Source organism: Peromyscus eremicus, chromosome 1 (genome assembly GCF_949786415.1).
Source record: "Peromyscus eremicus chromosome 1, PerEre_H2_v1, whole genome shotgun sequence".
Taxonomy (NCBI): domain Eukaryota; kingdom Metazoa; phylum Chordata; class Mammalia; order Rodentia; family Cricetidae; genus Peromyscus; species Peromyscus eremicus.
Window position 1 is genome coordinate 25,006,791 of NC_081416.1, and position 18,426 is coordinate 25,025,216.

Genomic DNA, 18,426 nt, shown 5'->3' on the forward strand with positions numbered 1-18,426 from the left:
TTGAGTGGAGAGCAACTAAGGAAGGCACCCAAAGTCAACCTCCCGCCTCCATACAGATGCACACATGCTGTATGCACACCCCTATGCACACATGTGCACCCACACGTGCAAAACTAAGTAAGAGCTTATGGGAGAGTTCTACATGATGTTTTCAATTTTACCTGACTGGCGGCCTTGTCATTCTCTGGGCAGTTCGGCATCACTAACCGGTTGGGCTGTTTCTTCTGCAGCTGCTCCAGGAGCTGTTCCCGGGGTTCGGTTCTCACCAGTGCTGATGGATATAAGTAAGTTTTCCTCTCTGGTGTCATACCTTTATAGCAGACATTAGAAAAGCAGGGAAAATTAGTATGAAATATAATTTTTAAAATTATGTTAAAATGTATACGTTCAAGTGAGTTGTCTTCCACAAACAAAAGTGATTTCCATACATCTTTTTTACTTGCCAGGCACAAACTGGTTGAAGCTAGTAATATTGTTTTCACATAGTAATTTTTTTAAAAATAAGACTGGCTTTTTCCTACTTCTAGGGCTTCATTCCAGCCGAGTCTGCTGGAAAGCCATCTCTTTTTTTCTCTTTCTCTCTTAATTTTATTTATTTGTATTTTATGTATGAGTATTCTGCATGTAAACCTGTGTGCCAGAAGAGGGCATCAGATCTATTACAGATGGTTGTGAGTCACCCTGTGGTTGCTGGGAATTGAACTTGGGTCCTCTGGAAGAACAGTGCTCTTAAATGCTGAGCCTTCTCTCCAGCCCTGTAATGGATCTTTAATAGAGCTGACAATTTGAAAAAGTCATCTTACCTCCAAAAATGTGAAGTTTCCATTTCTAAGAATGTACAAAAAATGTATTAGGCTTAGAAATGAATTTGTGGGCATTCTGAGAAGTGGTGGCATTATTGGAATTAAAAGTTTTACCAAGGTAAATACTTCGAAAGGAGTAACCATTTCTTTATAATTTGGTGTAGTGCCTGGCTCTTAAGGCAGTTACATTTCTTTATAAGAGAGGTGCCTTTTCACTTAACATTCCATTTTCATTCATAGTTAACAATAAATCTGAAAGGTTGAAGAAACTAAATAAACCAATATTCTTTAGTACAAACTCAAAAGAAGCTTTGAGATGTAATTTATATGCCACAAAAGTCATTCAAAAAAGTATACAATTCAATGGCTTTACAATACAATGAAGAATCAACTATTAATCTATGTAAATCAGCTTACTAATCATGGTAGTTTACCAATCGTTGCCATTTCTGATCTCTAAAAATGGTGATTTTTTTTTTTTTTTTGCGGGGATGGGGGGTTGTTTTTTTTTTTTTGAAACAGGGTTTCTCTGTATAGCTCTGGCTGTCCTGCAACTCACTATGTAGTCCAGGCTGGTCCCGACCCTAGAGCTCCACAGTACTACCAAGTGTTGGAATTAAAGGTATGTGCCACCACCACCACCTAGCCGTAAAAATGGTGATTTCTAAATGATGCCAATTAATGACAGCATTAGGGGGCAGTGGGCAAACTGGAGTGTCTAACACTGCATACAGTTGAATTCAATTTCAAAAACTCTTAACAATTCTGTTGGTTTTAAAATACCCACTGGAGATAAGAGAGGTAGCTCAGTGATTAAGAGCATGCATTACTCTTCCAGAGGACCAGAGTTAATTCCCAGCACCACACTGGATAGCTCATACCCACCCCTAATTCCAGCTCCAGAGGGATCCGATCCCTTCACCCAGCCTCCAGGGGCATTGTACTCAAGTGCATATCCAGCCACCCCTGCCCACACATAAGTAAAATAAATCTTAAAAAGTAAAAATAAACTACCTGTTGGGATATCTAGTTTCAGATCCTGGTGCAGAAAGCAATTTAGCTTTGTCAAACCAGTTTTTATAGTCTCATGAAGCTCCAGACTTCCTGCTTTTAATTTCTCATCATCGGAAGTTATCTGCAGGACGAAGGAGCTGTGCTGGCCCTCGATGGCAGTTGTGTGTCCACTGAGTTTCTCACTCATCTCTGAACTCGAAGCCTCACAACATCCATTTACAAACTGTAAAGGATACAAACAAGCTTTCATTACTAAAGTTAGAAGCGCTTTAGTCCTTGGATCATTTTTTATTACCTTGAATCGTTTCATAACACAAGTTTTAAAAACACAGACAAAAGAAGAGAGAACAGGGCAATGAGCCCTGTATTCACTGCCAACGTGGGCGCTGGGGCCTGAGGCACTCTGACCTGCTAGGCCATCTCTCCTGCTACCCATTCTTAACATTGCTCCAATATACAGATGGAAGGAAGGCCTGATTTAAGAAAAGCAGACTGATTAAGTCCTATGTCTGTTTTTGCTCTGTAATTTATTCTTTGATTTTGTAACTTGAAAAACTTTCATTTTTAATTTTTAAAGAAATTAGGTCTTATAAGCTGGGCAAGGTGATACCCACCTTTAATCATAGCACAGAGAGGAAGAGGCAGAGGGATGACTTTGAAGTCATCCTGGGCTAAATAATGAGTTCAAAGCCAGGAGAGGAGGGGAGAAGAGGGAAAGAGAGGGAAGGGGCTGGGGTGGAGGATGGGGGCAGGGTGAAACTAGGTCTTTCCCTAGATTTGTTCACCCATCTCTACACCAGGTTTTCTTTTGTTTGTATTCTTTTTGAGACAGAGTCTTAAGACTATGTGGTACAGACTGGTCTCAATCAAACTCAGAATCCCCCTGGCCTCTGGCTCCCAAGTGATGGTATCACAGGTGCGTCCCACCATGTCCAGTTTCTATGCAGCCTCAATTTGATTTCAGAAACCTTTGTAAAAGTGGAAGGCGTTGTGTCTCCAATCTCCCCATCTGTGCCATGGCATGTATGCCCACACTACACATCATAAACACAAACACAATAGTAATCATTTTAAGGGGTGGAGAGATGGCTTAGCAGTTAAGAGCACTTGGTGCTTATCCTCAGGACACCTTAGGGTTCCAGCACCTGGGTCAGGCAGCTCACTGCCCGTGACTCCAACTCTAGGGGGTCAGATGCTTTCTTTTGTCCTCCAAAGGTGTTCTCTCATGCATGCATACATACACACACACACACACACACACACACACACACACACACACACACCAAATAAAACAAAACTTTTGTTTAAATTTTTTTTTCCCCCGAGACAGGATTTCTCTGTGTAACAGCCCCAGCTATCCTGGAACTCGATTTGTAGACCAGGCAGACCTGTCACAGAGATCTACCTGGCAAAAGATTGCACCTGGCAAAATAAAACTTTTAAAGGTAAGAGGCAGCTACCCATTCCTAAACAAACTGACCCATCAAAAATAAAGAATACAGAACAAATAGTAAATTAGCTTGAGACTTAAAAGACCTATCTATGCTAAAACATAAAACAAGGTCATAGATAAGCATAGCAAGTACTATACTTAAAGGCTTAAGTCATGCTGGGTGGTGGTGGTGGTGGTGGAGGTGGTGGTGGTGGTGGTGGTGGTGGTGGTGGTGGCACACGCCTTTAATCTCAGCACTCAGGAGGCAGAGGCAGGTGGATCTCTGGGAGTTTGAAGCCAGCCTGGTCTACATGGTGAGTGCCAAGACAGCAAGGACTACACAGTAAAACAGTAAAACCCTATCTTGAAGCTTCCCCTCCCCACAAAAAGTTATTCATTATATCTTAAATTATTTAATGTTTTGGAAGTTTTGGTTGTTTCTATGAGAGTCTCACTATGTATCCCTGGATGTCCTGGAACTCCTTATGTAGAGCAAGCCGACCTTGAACTCAAATATCTGCCTCCCAATGGTGAGATTAAAGGTGTGTACCACTATGTCCAGCTCATATAATGTTTTAAAATAAATTCTAAGTCAAGAATATTTTCCCTTCTGATTATAGCTATTCTCCCCAAGCTAGTTCCAGGTACAGACACATTACCTCCATTAAGTTCTGAAGTTCCTCCTTCCTCTTGCTTAAGCATGATGCCCACTGTTCAGAAAAATGAACTGTGCTTGTGTTCAAAGCTTCACACCTTTGTGTGGTCTCCTGAGATACAGTTTCTAGGTTGCTGTTGAGTGAATCACAGTGCTTTACAGACTCTTCCACCAACTGTGCACCTTCTTGGCTAAAGTGTCTGAGTTCTTGTAATAATCCATCAGAATCAGCAAGAAGTTTTTTACTGTGAACTGTGGTTTTGCTGATTATATCTGTAGACTTCCTATAGGGAAAAAAAAAACAAACAAACAAACCCAGAATAACTGTAAGATCAAGGCCAGCCTGGACTACAAATCTCGGTCCAGAGCAATGTGAGCTACAGAGTAAGACTCTCAAAACAAAACAAAACAAAAAACCAAACATCAAAACAAAACAAGCCCCCTGGGTATCTGAAATCAATCATCACTCACAAGAGGATGAGCAAGGCAATCAGCAGGCCAACAGCAAGAGCCCTGCCTTAGCATCATCTGGCAAACACTTATAGGAGTCATAAAAATGTCTGGGAAAGAGGGTGCCTGGACTGATCTACTCTAGTCACCAGCCTACCAAATAACCTAGCTGTCATCACAGAGCCTTTGTGCAGTGACTGATGGAGGCAGATCCAGGCACCAGGCTGAGCTCCAGGAATCCAGTTGATGAGAGAGAGGAGAGATACTGCAGGCAAGGGACGTGGAGATCATGATGGGAGGATGTGCAGAGATGACTGGCCACACTAGTGGAAGCCCATGAACTGTGGACTGGTGGCTGTGGAGACCCCATGGGACTGGACTAGGCCCTCCGGATATGGAAGACAGTTGTTTGGCTTGAACTGTTTGGGGAGCACCCAGGCAGGGAGATCAGGATCTGTCCCTGGTCTATGGGGCAGGCTTCTGGAACCCAGTGCCTGTGGTGTGACACCTTGCACAGCCTTGGTGCAGTGGAGAGGGGCTTGGACCTGCCTAGGCTCAGTGTGCTAGGCTCTGCTGACTCCCCAGGGGAGACCTCAATTTGGGGGATGTGGGGATGCGGGGTGGCTTGGGAAAAAGGGCTGGGAGGTAGGAGGAGGGAGGAGGGGGGATCTGTGGATAGTATGTGGAGTAAGTAGAAAATTTCTTAATAAAGAAAAATCAAAGAAAAAAATGTCTGGGAAAGCCATGAAAAGCTTTGAGCCTGGGATTTCAGCACTTGGGAAGCTGAGGCAGAACTGCTCTGCAGTCAAAGCAGTCCTGAGCTACAGTGGGGTTCTGTCTTGAGAACGGGAGGGTGGGAGGAAGGAATACACTTATATACATATATACACAGATAAGATGTCAACAAGTCACACATTCACTTGTAAGCAAACCAGAACTATTGGTACTATTTGAAGTTTTTCTTCCTTTAGAAAATCATTCCAGACTTACAGAAATTTCAGAAGAAGTTAAAAATATCTTACTGCTCTGTATTTTCTTGAATACTGTTCAGCGGTCTCTGGATGTTTTCGCACTTTTCCTCCAAAGCACAGAATCTCTCTGTCCAACTATTGATTAACTGTAAAAGTTCCTGTATGAAAGATTGAGGAAGGGAAAGACGTGAAATGGTGATACTTAAATGTTTATTTTCTCAATATGAGTGATAACATGATCACACAGGTGAGGATTTAGAACTTGTTTTTTAAGATAGTGTCTCATAATATAACTCAGGTTGGCCTCTAGCTTGCTTGGTCATCCTGCCTCAGCCACTGAGTGCTGAGATTACATGTGCATAACACCACACTCAGCTGAACTATATAAATTCATTTTGTTGTTGTTTTTCTGAGACAAGGTTTCTCTGTGGAGCCCTGGCTGTCCTGGAGTTTACTCTATAGACCAGGCTGTCCTCAAGCTCAAAGATCCTCCTGCCTCTGCCTCTCGGGTGCTAGGATTAAAGGCGTGCTCCACCACCACCTGGTGAACTATATAAATTCTTGATAAAACATTTTTAATTTCACCTTTCAAATATAGAGGAAAGCCCTGAAACGGAACATTTTAGGACTTTAAAAAGAGTAAAGAATTAACATTTTTTTCTTTGTTATTTGGAGAACGGTCTCACTAAGCTGGAACAACCAACAAGTGTGATCTTGCTGCAACAGGCTCACGTACCCAAGCTTCGTTATTATTCATTACCACTCAGGCCATAAGAACGACATGCTGGAGCTTGGTGTGGTGGAACACGCCCAGTGATACAGCAGTGAGAGAAGACAGGACTCAGCTTATCAAAGATAGCAACTATCCATGCCACCCTAGAAAGAAGAGTCTTGCAATTTTTTCACTTAAAATGCTACAGCAACCTTCCTCCACAGGCGTGTTTTCTATCCATCTTCCTGGGGAAACAACCACTCTGTCAGGATGTTGTTCAGCACAGAGTTCCAGATGAAACAAATTCTCCAATATTACTGATCTAGAGAAGTATTCTCAATTATTTTACACAAATCACCACCAGAAACAACAGTAGCTGTGGTGACCTCAGGTTTCCATAGTCTTCAAACCAGGTGACATAGATTATTAAGTCCATCAAGCCACTAAAAATGTCAATTAAGAGATACCTGTGAGTGGGTTTCCTTTATTGACTTCAGGTCTTCATTAAGGTTTGCACAAAGCTTCTGCGATTCAGCCACGGAAGAAACTGTGTTTTCTTGGAGTTCACGTAGATTGTTGCACAATACACTGAGAAAACCGTCTAATTCTCTTTTTTGATCTTCTATCTTTGAAGAAAAAAAAAATATATTTTTTAAGCAACCTATCAAATTTGAGGTATTAAGAAGATAACATCTGCCGGGCAGTAGTGGCGCACGCCTTTAATCCCAGCACTCCAGAGGCAGAGGCCAGCCTGGTCTAGAGTGAGATCCAGGACAGCCACCAAAGCTACACAGAAACTCTGTCGGGGGCGGGGGCGGGGGCGGGGGGGGGGGGGGGATATAACATCTGTACCTTTTCAGCCATTGTCAATGAAGTCCTGAAAATATGCTGCAGTTGCCTATTGATGTTCAAAATGGAAAGCACACCAGGGGCTAAGATGGTCTTCAGGGAAGCGAGAAGGTTGGTAGCAAGTTCATTCTGGGTTTTAAAACAAACACATCTTTAAGAATGTTTTCATTTCCATTAACTTGGCTGACATATCTCAGATACTTATCACCAAACACCGACATTCAAAATTCTTAATTGACATTTATAACCTAAAGAGACATAACTGCATATCCAGAATTTATATTCTGCCTAAATCTTTTAGTCTTGCTCCACTAATTAAAGCAATGTTCACTAAGTACATAGTAAATGCTGGGTTAATTTGCTCTTTTGTGTTTGTTGGGTCTCTTGTAGCACAGGCTAACCTCAAACTCACTGTGTAGCCAAGGATGCGCTTGAATTCCTATTCCTCCTGTCTCCACACTATCGGGATCACAGGTATGTACCATGATGCCTGCCTTTTATAGTCAATTTTTAACAGTCTAATGGAGAGTTGAGAAGAGGAGAAAAATGACAGTCAAGTGTTAAGATTCCAGCACTCCAGTTTGATCCCCAGCATAGGAAAACAACAAAATCTATAGATACATTTTAACATAATGAATTGTAAACAGCTTTAGGTTATTGATCAAAAAAGCTAAGCCAAAAAGTCATTAAGAGCCAAAAAGTCAGCCCCTTAGGGGGAAAGATGGCTCAGTGGTTTGGAGTGTGTGCTTTTGCATAGGACCAGCACCCACTTTAGGTGGCTCACAACTGTCTGTTAACTATGGCTCCAGGGGATCCAACGCCCTCTTCTGGACTCCACAGGTACCCGCACTCACTTGCATATACCCTCCCACCCCCATATAAACAAATCAACCAAAAAAAGCAGGCTTTGGAGCAAGGCACCGTAACTATAGTTCATGCCTGAAACCCTGACACTCAAGAGGCAAAAGCAGGATGATTAATATGAGACCTAAAGCAGCCTGGACTAAATAGTGAGTTCTAGGTCAACCTGAGATACAAAGTACGACCCTGCCTCAAAACATTTGTCGGGCAAGGAGGAGAGCAAATTTTAAGCTAGAAATATTTAACTGTGAAGATCCTATGACTTAGAAACTATTGTATCAGAACTTGTGTGTTCTTGTAGAGAAACGTGAAACTGAAAACATGAAAGACCTTTTCGCTAGGGAAAGGGCAATGAATAAATACAAACTCTAAGAAGAAATAAGTTAGCAGAGCCGAAGTGAAGTGCTTGTGGTGTAAGCATCAGTACCTGAGTTTAACCCCCAGAATCCACATTACCAAAACAAACTGGCGCACTCCTTTAATCCCAGCACTCGGGAGGCAGAGGCAGGCGGATCTCTGTGAGTTTCGAGGCCCACCTGGTCTACAGAGTGAGTTCCAGGAAAGGCGCAAAGCTACACAGAGAAACCCTGTCTCGAAAAACCAAAAACAAAAAAACAAAAAAACCCACAAACAAACAAAAAACAAGTTGAGTGTAGCATGGGGAGAGCAGAGACAGGTAGATCCCTGGGGCTAAGCAGGTGAAAGAGCTTACTTCCAGCCTGATATCAAATTCCATCTCCAGAACCCGTGTAAAGGTTGAGGGAAGAGGACAGACTCCACAAAGCACATCATGGCAACATACACACCATACGTACAATAAAATCAAATCTTTAAAAAAATAGCACCTTGGGTTGGGGATTTAGCTTAGTGGTAGAGCGCTTGGGTTTGATCCTCAGCTTAAAAAAAAAAAAAAAAAAAAAAAAAGGCACCTTAGAGAGGTCCCTAAGGTTGTTTTCTGGACTCCTTATCCACCTGTGCATACATGTACACACACACACACACACACACACACACACACACACACACAACACACACACAAGAGGGAAAGTAAAGGAAAAGGGGGAAACAAAGAAGAGAGAAATGAGTAAAGCAGCAAAAAAAAAAAAAAAGAAAGAAAGAAAGAAAGAAAGCTAAATGGGTTTTGAAAGCATACTAACGTCAACGAATTCAGTTGTCTCTTCCTTTGATTGAGTTTTTCCCCCTCCCCATTTGTTTGAGACAGTCTTACTCTGTAGTCCTGGCTGACCTGGAACGCAGAGATCCAACGGCCTCTGCCTCCCAAGTGCTGAGATTAAAGGTGTGCGCTGCCACACCTGACTTCAGTGTTTTCAACTTACTATGTATAAAGATACCAATAAATATAGACCAACAAATAAATGAATCAATTCCTGAAGTTATTAATAACAATGTTTTATAACGTTGTCAAATTTAGATGACTGAAGAAATCTGTCACATAAGCTGTCACTGAATCTAGCAAAGGGTCAGTTAATATTTGTAGTATCTGGACAGTGGTGGCACACGCCTTTAATCCCAGCACTCGGGAGGCAGAGGCAGGTGGATTTCTGTGAGTTCTAGGACAAGCCTGGTCTACACAGAGAAACCCTGTCTCGAAAAACAACCAAACAAAAAGAATGGAGATATCTACTATTTATTCAGAAGCTCTGAGAGGAATACCGTTGGGGCTGCAGAGAAGGCTCAGTGGTTAAGGACATGGAGCTGCTGCTCTTCCAGGGGCCCAGGTTTGATTCCCAGCACTCAGATGGCAACTCACAACCACCTGCAACTCCACTAGGGGATCTGATACTGCCTTCTAGCCTCTGGGGGCATTGTACGCAGGCAAAGTACTCAGACAAACAAAAATAAAATAAGAATTCTTAAAGATTAATAATCTGAAAAAGAAGCAAAGATTCTATACAAAGGAAGTAATGACCAAGCACTTCTTTTTTGTTTGTTTGTTTGTTTTTGTTTTTAAAGACAGGGTTTCTCTGTGTAACAGCTTTGGTAGCTGTCCTGGAACTCACTCTGTAGACCAGACGAGCCTCAAACTCAGAGATGCACATGCCTCTGCCTCTCGTGCTGGGATCAGAGGCGGCACCACCATTACCCAGCTGACCAAGCACTTCTTAAATAAACAATACAATTATAGACTAAAGATAAATTGGGGCTGGTAAGATGTCACAGTCAGAACTGTCTGCTACCAAGCCTGACGAAAGATCCCTGGAATTCACTCTCATAAACTGCCCTCTAAACTCCACACACAAGCCATGGCACACACACACACATTTTAGAACAAAGATACATTAGATATAATTGGACTGAACTGTTTTTTTTTTTTTGTTTGTTTGTTTGTTTGTTTGTTTTTTTGCGGGGGGGAGCCAGGGTTTCCACTGTTGTAGCCTTGGCTGTCGTGGAACTGTCTGTGTAGCCCAGGCTGGCCTCAAACTCAGCGATCTGCCTGCCTCTGCCTCCTGAGTGCTGGGATTACAGGCGTGTGCCACCTCGCCCTGCTATGGGTGACTTTGTTTATGGTTAAGACAGGATCTCGTAATTCAGACTGGGCTGGCAATATCTATACAGTCTACACTGGCCTCAAATTCATGATCCTCCTGCCTCAACCTCCCAAGTGCTAGAATTACTGTTATGTGCTATCATGCCTGTCAGAAAGAGTAACTATAGAACTACAGAGAAAAGCTTTTAGAGTAAGGTCTAGTGGGGCTTAGTCACATAGATCCAATGCAAAGAATTATTAGTATATGTTCCTAGATTCTACTGGTTTTTCCTGAATTACTATTACATTTTATCTCATACTGCTATTACCACCACATACTATTTAAGTTTTAAAATTAGCTGCCCATGAACCAGCAATATGGCTCAAAGGGTAAAGCACTTACTGTGTAAGCCTCATCACCTGTTTGATCCCCAGAACCTACGGTGGATGGACTCTGAAATGTGGTCCCTTGAGCTCACACACATTGTAGCATGCACCCTCAATCAAGCCCACAAATCCATGTTAATAAAATAAAAAGAAAATGGGCTACTATATTTGGTCATTTGTACTAAATAAGAAACCAGCTACCTGCTATCTCCTGTTGGGTTAACCTGACTCTAGCTCTGGTGAAAAGGGTGATTTACCAGTTTCTAGACCAAATAAGAGATCGCAGGTCTCCTGAGTCCACCTGAGCTGCTCTTTGTGACTAGGAAGCTTATTCATAACTGCTACTCTCTTGTTTATGCAGGGTCTCGAGTACCTTCGAACTCATTAAAAACCAAGGATGGCTCTGAACTCCTGATCCTTCTGCCTCCATCTTTCAAATGCTAAAATGACAGACATGTAAGAGACACAGGCTTAATCATTCCTCTTCTCAACTACACCAAATGAGTGAAAACACTTCAAAGTTTAGTCCTATCCTCTTGGAAACCAGTCTTTCTGTGAGGGGAAAACAAAAGCAACCGTGTCTGGCTAAGCTTAATCTGAGAGAGTTGACACTGTTGCTGACAGCCAGTCACCCTTGGAAATCACGAAGAGATGTACTAACAGTCAAGCCTTGCAGCACAGTTTTGCTCTGTGCTGCCAACGACTGCTCCTCCAATATCACATCAGAGATCTGGGAGACACGAGCCGACACATTTTGTGGAATAGACAAGAGAGATCCAAGTGCTGTCGTGGTAATGGTGTCTAATGCAGAGACACTAGAAGACATGAGATTACCTACAAAAAGAGAGAGAGAGAGATGTGAACTTCGGCATAAATATATTTAAATGCAGTTAAGACTACTTTCAGTAAGTCAAAAATCAATCTTTATTATGGAATTTCCAATAACTAAAGAATTGTCTTACTACATAATAAGAAAAGACTTAGATATGAATATTCTATAAGTCCTGGCATATTGAAAGCATATCATACTCAAGTACACCTTAGGATAATTTTTAAAATGAGAATATTTTTTCTTTGAGATGATTTTTTTGTTTGTTTGCTTGTTTTGTGAGACAGGGTTTTTCTGTGTAGCTTTGGAGCCTGTCCTGGAACTCGCTCTGTAGACCAGGCTGGCCTCGAAGTTTGAGATGATCTTAATTCCAGTCAATCATACTTCAGCTTCCCAAGTGCTAGGACTGAAGGCACAAATCACCAGACTTAAGAATTAGAATATGCAGCCGCACAGTGGTGGCTCACGCCTTTGATCCCAGCACTCAGGAGCAGGGGCAGGAGGATCTCTGTGAGTTCAAGGCCAGCCTGGTCTACAGAGCGAGATCCAGGACAGCCAAGGCTACACAGAGAAACAGAAACATTAAATGGGGTGGGGTTAGAATATTCTAAAATTAGTATCTAAAATAGACAGGTTGGTTTTGTTTGTTTGTTTGTTTTTGTTTTTTTGTTTTTTGAGACAGGGTTTCTCTGTGTAGCTTTGTGCCTTTCCTGGAACTCACTTGGTAGCCCAGGCTGGCCTCGAACTCAGAGATCCTCCTGCCTCTGCCTCCCAAGTGCTGGGATTAAAGGCGTGCGCCACCACCACCTGGCAAATACACAGTTTTATAGTAAACAGGAATTTATAAAAAAGAGAAAACTACACCTTATTATGGTGAAACTCACTTATATTCCCAGTACTTTAGAGGTAGAGACAGAAGGATCAGGTTCAGCTACATAGTAAGCTAAAGTTAAACTGGGTTACATGAGACTATCTCAAAAGAAAGTGTAAAACACAAAACATACATACATGTTCTGACAAGACAGCAAATCTTTACGATACACCTTCCCACAAGAAAAAAAAGTTGCAAGATAATTTATTCAAAGAAAATACCTAGGAAGGGGACTGGGTAAACACTTGCCACCAAGCTACCCGCCACCAAGCCTAGGGACCAGAGTTCAATCCCTGGGATCTACATGGGAGGGGAGAGAGGGAATTGCCCTCTGACCTCCAAGTGCATGTTATGGCAAAAACGCATTCACTCACATTCACACACACATACATGCATACACACACACGCACGCACGCACGCACGCACGCACAGACACACACGAAATTACCAAATTTTTTAAATTATTTTTTTATTTTGTATTTATGTCTGTGCCCTCAAAGATGCAAGCAGAGAGTATCAGATTGTTGTGAACTGTCATGTGGGTGCTAGGAATTAAACTACTCTCCCCAGCCACAATTTACAAAATTTTTTAAATAAGAACATTTTTAGGAAGAGACCCAAGAAATTAAATAGTAATACCTCAAAGAAATGAGTCAATTCAGTGATAAAGACAAATTTTATTTCTAATGATAATATGCTAACTTGATAAATTTTTAACTTATTTTATAGAAAACAGTCTAAAATCAATGACAAGCCTCTAAAATTTGTTGTAAAGAAACAAAAACATTAACCTCTTGTCTCAACAGCTAACATGTTCAATGGGACAGGTAACACTGTCACCTGAGTTGTTTTGTTTGTTTGTTTAAAATAGTATTCAATTGTTTATTTTGAGATGTGTTGGCTCATACTTGTAACCCCAGCACTCAAGCTGAGGCAGGAGGATCACAAATTCAAAGCTAGCTTGTGCTACAAAATGAGTTTTAAGTTCAACTTGTTCAAATTAGTCAGACCCTGTCTCAAGATAGACACACACACAAAAAAAATGAAAATTATGAAATTAACACATGAAACATATAAAGAAAGACTTAGAATGGGCTGGGGATTTAGCTCAGTTGCCAGAGTACTTGCTTAATATGCACAAAGTCCTGGGTTCCATCTCTACCATCGCATAGAACCAGGTGTGATAGCACAGGCCTGTCATCCCAGTACTCAAGTGGGAGACAGGAGGATTACATGTTCAAAATCATCCTCTGGTATACACCAAGACCAGCCTAGGATACCTGTGACCCTGCCTCAGAAACAAACAAAAAAGACCAGAAAAGCTGAGTTTAGTGATACTCTTTCTGTAATCTTGGTGCTTACGAAGCAGAGACAGAAGGATTATTAGTTAGAAACCAGCTGGTCTACTGGTGAGGGAAGGCAGGAAGGGGAGGGAAAGAAGTGGGAGGGGAGGAGTGAAGGTAGAGAGAGAAGAGAGTGTGAAAGTGAGTGAGTGAGTGAGTGAGCTAGCCTGGGGTTCAACTGAGCCAGCCAGCCAGCCTAGTCCACTTGGCCAATGAAAGATTTTGTCTCAAAAGAAAGAAGGTGGCTGGCTAGAGAGATGGCCCAATAGCTAAGAGCATATACTGCTCTGCCAGAGGTGGAGTTTGATTCCCAACACCCATATCAGGTAGCTTATATTCCAATGGAGGGAATCTACCCCTCTAGCCTCACACACAGAGACATACATGTAATTAAAAATAAAATAACTTGTTGTAGAATAATATTTTAAGGTGTGTTACTTCTGTTTATGTTGCATTTGTTTAACCATCTGTGAAGCTGTGTTACTGTGCCTGTCTAAACACTTGGTGATCTAATAAAGAACTGAATGGGCAATAGCAAGGCAGGAGAAAGGATAGATGGGGCTGGGAGGCAGACAGACTATATAGAAGGAGAAATCTGGAAAAGGAAAAAGGAGTAGCTAGAGAAGGGGCCAGCCACCCAGCTACACAGCCAGCCACGAAGTAAGAGTGAAAGTAAGATTACAGAAGTAAGAACAGGAAAAAGCCCAGAGGCAACAGGTAGAAGGGATAATTTAAAGTTAAGAAAAGCTGGCTAACAACAAGCCAAGCTAAGGCCGAGCATTTATAATTAAGAATAAGCCTCCAAGCTGGGCGGTGGTGGTGCACGCCTTTAATCCCAGCACTCAGGAAGCAGAACCAGGAGATCAGGAGATCTCTGTGAGTTCGAGGCCAGCCTGGTCTACAGAGTGAGATCCAGGACAGGCACCAAAACTACACAGAGAAACCCTGTCTCGAAAAACCAAAAAAAAAAAAAAAAAAAAAAAAAAAAAGCCTCCATATGTGATTTATTTGGGAGCTGGGTGGCAGGCCCCCCAAAAGAGTAAAAAGAAACAACAACAATAATTCTTTTAAAAAGTGAATGGTCCCTAAGGAATAACATTCAAGGTTGTCCTTTGGTTTCTATATTCATATACACACACATCCACAGGACACACCCACAGAAATGCTTGAACTTACCAAACAGTGTCTTATGAACTTCTAGCATGGCCTTTTGTTTTGCGCTGCCATCCTTAATTAATTCTTCCATATCATTAAACAGATTGTTGAGGTTTTTGCCAAAACTATCTTGAGCTTCAGCATTGTGTTTATCAATTGCTCTCTTACGGTCTAGTTTAGAATGGAGACCAGATACATCCCTGGTGGTTTCTTTAACCGTGTGAAGCAACTATATGTTTAAAAAACAAACAAAACAAAAAAGATAACATAAAATCAAAGTACTTGTGTTCCATAAAGCTCTTTCCTAGGTGAGAACAAGACACTCTAAGGATCCAGGTGCTCGAGTTAGGGTTAGTCCCCACCAACCCTGCTCTCTCTCCCAGCCAGCCATCGTGCACAGAAAACTGACTTGGCAAATTTATTCCAGTAATTATGTTTGGCACAAATGTTTTTCCCTTTGCTTTACTGTCTCCTCAAAAGTATACCTAATACTTTCATTCCAGTTTAAAAAAGAAACATAGGTCAAATAGTGAAATACTGTTTCATAAATGAACACAAACAACATTTGGAATGAATAAATTAAAATCTCATAATCGAAGTTAAGCAAACAAGGATACTTCTACCTACCCTTCAATGTTTTCAATACAAAGGACAAACCTTGCTGGCGGTATCATGAAGCTTTTCCTCCGTTTTTTCCAAGGCTGAAGAGACATATTCCTCTTTAACAAGCTGTAATTTTGTTTCTTGCAAATGTTTCTGAGTGGTTTCAAGTTCCTGTGTCTTAGTTTGCAGGTGAGATTTACACTGGTCAAGTTCATTTTTACTCTCCACAAATAACTCTGTGACCTACACATAATACATTCAACAATTCTCTAAGAAGCAGAAAAATGCTGGTGGTTGGTGAAACAGTTGGCTAGTTAATAATATTGGGAAAACAAAACAAATTATTCAAATATAAAAATCGTAATAGTGTGCCAGACTGATTAGAACACTTTAATGGTAGTATCTGTGTATTTCTAGGAAGAAGTATCTTTCTTCCTAGAAAGCTCATTCAAAACTTAACAGGTCTAACATAGTGGTGTTGATTCTCCAGGTTCCCTCCAGGACTTCAGTGGATTGCCGTTAATAAAGGTGCAACATGAGAGTGGCGCAGAAAGCGTCCAGTTGCTTTTCTAACTGTCCAATGTCTCCCAACTTCTGAAATCCCTAACTTGAAAAGGAGCAGGGGAGAAAGCTCAACTGGTGTAACAATTACCTAGCATAAACAAAGCCCCAGGTTCCATCCCCAGCTCTGCAAAAAATAAGGCCTGGTGATGCACTGCTATAATCCAAGGTAGAGATAGGAGAATCAGAAGTTCAAAGTCATCCTTGGCTACACAGTTTTGCTGCTCTTTTGTAGAAGAGTCTTTTCATGCAGCCCTGGATAGCCTGAAACTCACCACACGGACTAGGCTGGCCTCTAACTCAGAGATCCACCTGCCTCTGCCTCCTAAGTAATTAAAGGCATGTGTTTGAGTCTAGCCTAGACTACATGAGACTTGTATACCATAAATCCTAGGCCTGTAGTAGGCTTTGGAGGTTTGTACAAGTATACTCTATAGTGTTTACACAACAATGAGATCATTTAAAATACATTTCTCAAAAACATAACCTAGTCATTAAGCAAATGTCTGATTTCTTCTAAAGTTGTATTAATAAAGTATCAAAACAGGAGCTTTTTCATTACTAACAAAGGTAAAAATATAATACAACTTCAGCTTAAGAATCAAAAAGAAAAAAATTCTTTCAAAAGAGAAAAAAATGTCCCTACACATTCTAAATTTCTTTCAGCATTTCCTTTTCAAGTGACCTTGCACATCATCCAGAATGCCTACCTTACTGAGATCCTCCTCAAGAACATCGATTTTTCCAGCCAACTCAATAATTTGTTCCTCCTGAACAGTTAATTTTCCATTCATGGCTCTAAAACAGGGTGTAATAGAAATTTAACAGTTAATGTTTTGTTCTAAATCCTACAAAATTTTAATCTAATTGTATAACAAAATACAACATATTATAACAAAATTATAGCAGCTACATAAATTCATCTCCACACTTCTTACCCTCATGTGTTACTTAAGTGGTGATAAATACTAAATGCAAAACGCAACAAATGCATGCTTTTTTTGAAGATTTACTTATTTTTAGTTTATGGATGAGTGTTTTTGTCTGCATGTATGTCTGTGTACTACTTACATGCCTGGTGCCCATGGCGACTAGAAGAGGACATCAGATCCTCCTGCAACTGGAATTACAGTCAGTTGTAAGCCACCATGTCAATGATGAAAATTAAACCTGGATCCTCTGGAAGACCCAGGGCTCTCAACAATTAAACCATCCCTCCAGCCCCTTACTGGAACATTTCTCATTTGACCTCTACCCTGACTGAGAACCTTTATCTATGAAGGAAAGGCATGTGTACACAAATCCAATTGAGATGCAAAGGAGCTGGGGGGTTAACTCAGTGACAGGGTGCTTGTCGGCAAGCACAAGAGACTCTGGATTTGGTACCTAGCACTATAAAATACATATAAAATGAAAACTGTGTTGAGAAGATAGAAAACTGATGGAGAGGCCAGGCGGTGGTGGCACACGCCTTTAATCCCAGCACTCAGGAGGCAGAGGCAGGCAGATCTGAGGCCGGCCTGGTCTACAGAGAGAGTTCCAGGATAGCCAGGGTTATAAAGAGAAACCCTGTCTTGAAAACAAAACAATTTAAAAAAGAAAAAAAACCTGACAATGGGGAAGGTAACAAAAAGTGGGGATGAGGAGTGTGTAAGTGGCTGCAATCAGTGAATCGGTGATATGTACTATAAAGACGCCTCCCCAGGCTGTGTTTAAGACTTGAAGACATGAAACATCACAAATGAGCGAGATAAATGACAAAAACCACCTAGAAGACCAAATCAAAGTATGTATACAGAACAATATCAATCCTCAGTATCTACAGGGGATGCCGCACACAGTTATACTAACACTAGGTATACTGTAAACACCACTAATATACTAGTATGAGATTCACTAGGGCAGGATTTCTCAGCTTCAGAAGTACAGGTGCTTTGTGCAAGATAGTTCTTTGTTGTGGGCTATCATGTACATTTCAGGATAGTCAGTTAACACCACTGATTCCTATCTACTAGAAGACCGCAGTATTCTCCACCTACACCAATGAGACCATCAAAAGGCCTGGATGAGATCTGGCATGGTGCAGAAATGTAGATCTGTTTTGCATACTTAGCCTTTGTGCTTTCTCCAATGTATATGTTAACAGTTCAGATCTGAGCAAAGGTGTGTTTAAACGGTGCTGCTATGAAACAACAATCACAATGTTTCCTTCAGGGTGTCAGTAGAAACAACAGGAAGATGACCTGATATCCTGCTGAAAGGATGGATAAGTGCCCCATCCTATTCCAGAAGCAAAGTAATGGATTTTTTCTTAAAATAAAAACTGGAGTGTATTACCTTAAATGTGTCTGCTTGTTAGAACATATTAAGATGTATTTATTTGCTACTAGCATAGAACATTTTATACATTTTTATATCTTCTTATCTTCATATTTTTACTCC

The 18,426-nt window shown here is 41.2% G+C and overlaps 1 protein-coding gene across 1 annotated transcript in view; it reads right to left on the minus strand.

Annotated features, from left to right (window-relative positions):
- Kif11 (kinesin family member 11) overlaps positions 1–18,426 on the minus strand; it is a 52,874-nt gene that overhangs the window by 3,877 nt on the left and 30,571 nt on the right. Inside the window, exons 11-20 of the mRNA XM_059258646.1 lie at positions 16,695–16,782; positions 15,478–15,666; positions 14,842–15,049; positions 11,284–11,456; positions 6,890–7,015; positions 6,505–6,663; positions 5,377–5,483; positions 3,909–4,188; positions 1,818–2,040; positions 162–310 (exon numbers count right to left, since the gene is read on the minus strand). Coding sequence (XP_059114629.1) covers positions 162–310; positions 1,818–2,040; positions 3,909–4,188; positions 5,377–5,483; positions 6,505–6,663; positions 6,890–7,015; positions 11,284–11,456; positions 14,842–15,049; positions 15,478–15,666; positions 16,695–16,782 — 1,702 coding nt within the window. The remainder of the gene's footprint in view (positions 1–161; positions 311–1,817; positions 2,041–3,908; positions 4,189–5,376; positions 5,484–6,504; positions 6,664–6,889; positions 7,016–11,283; positions 11,457–14,841; positions 15,050–15,477; positions 15,667–16,694; positions 16,783–18,426) is intronic.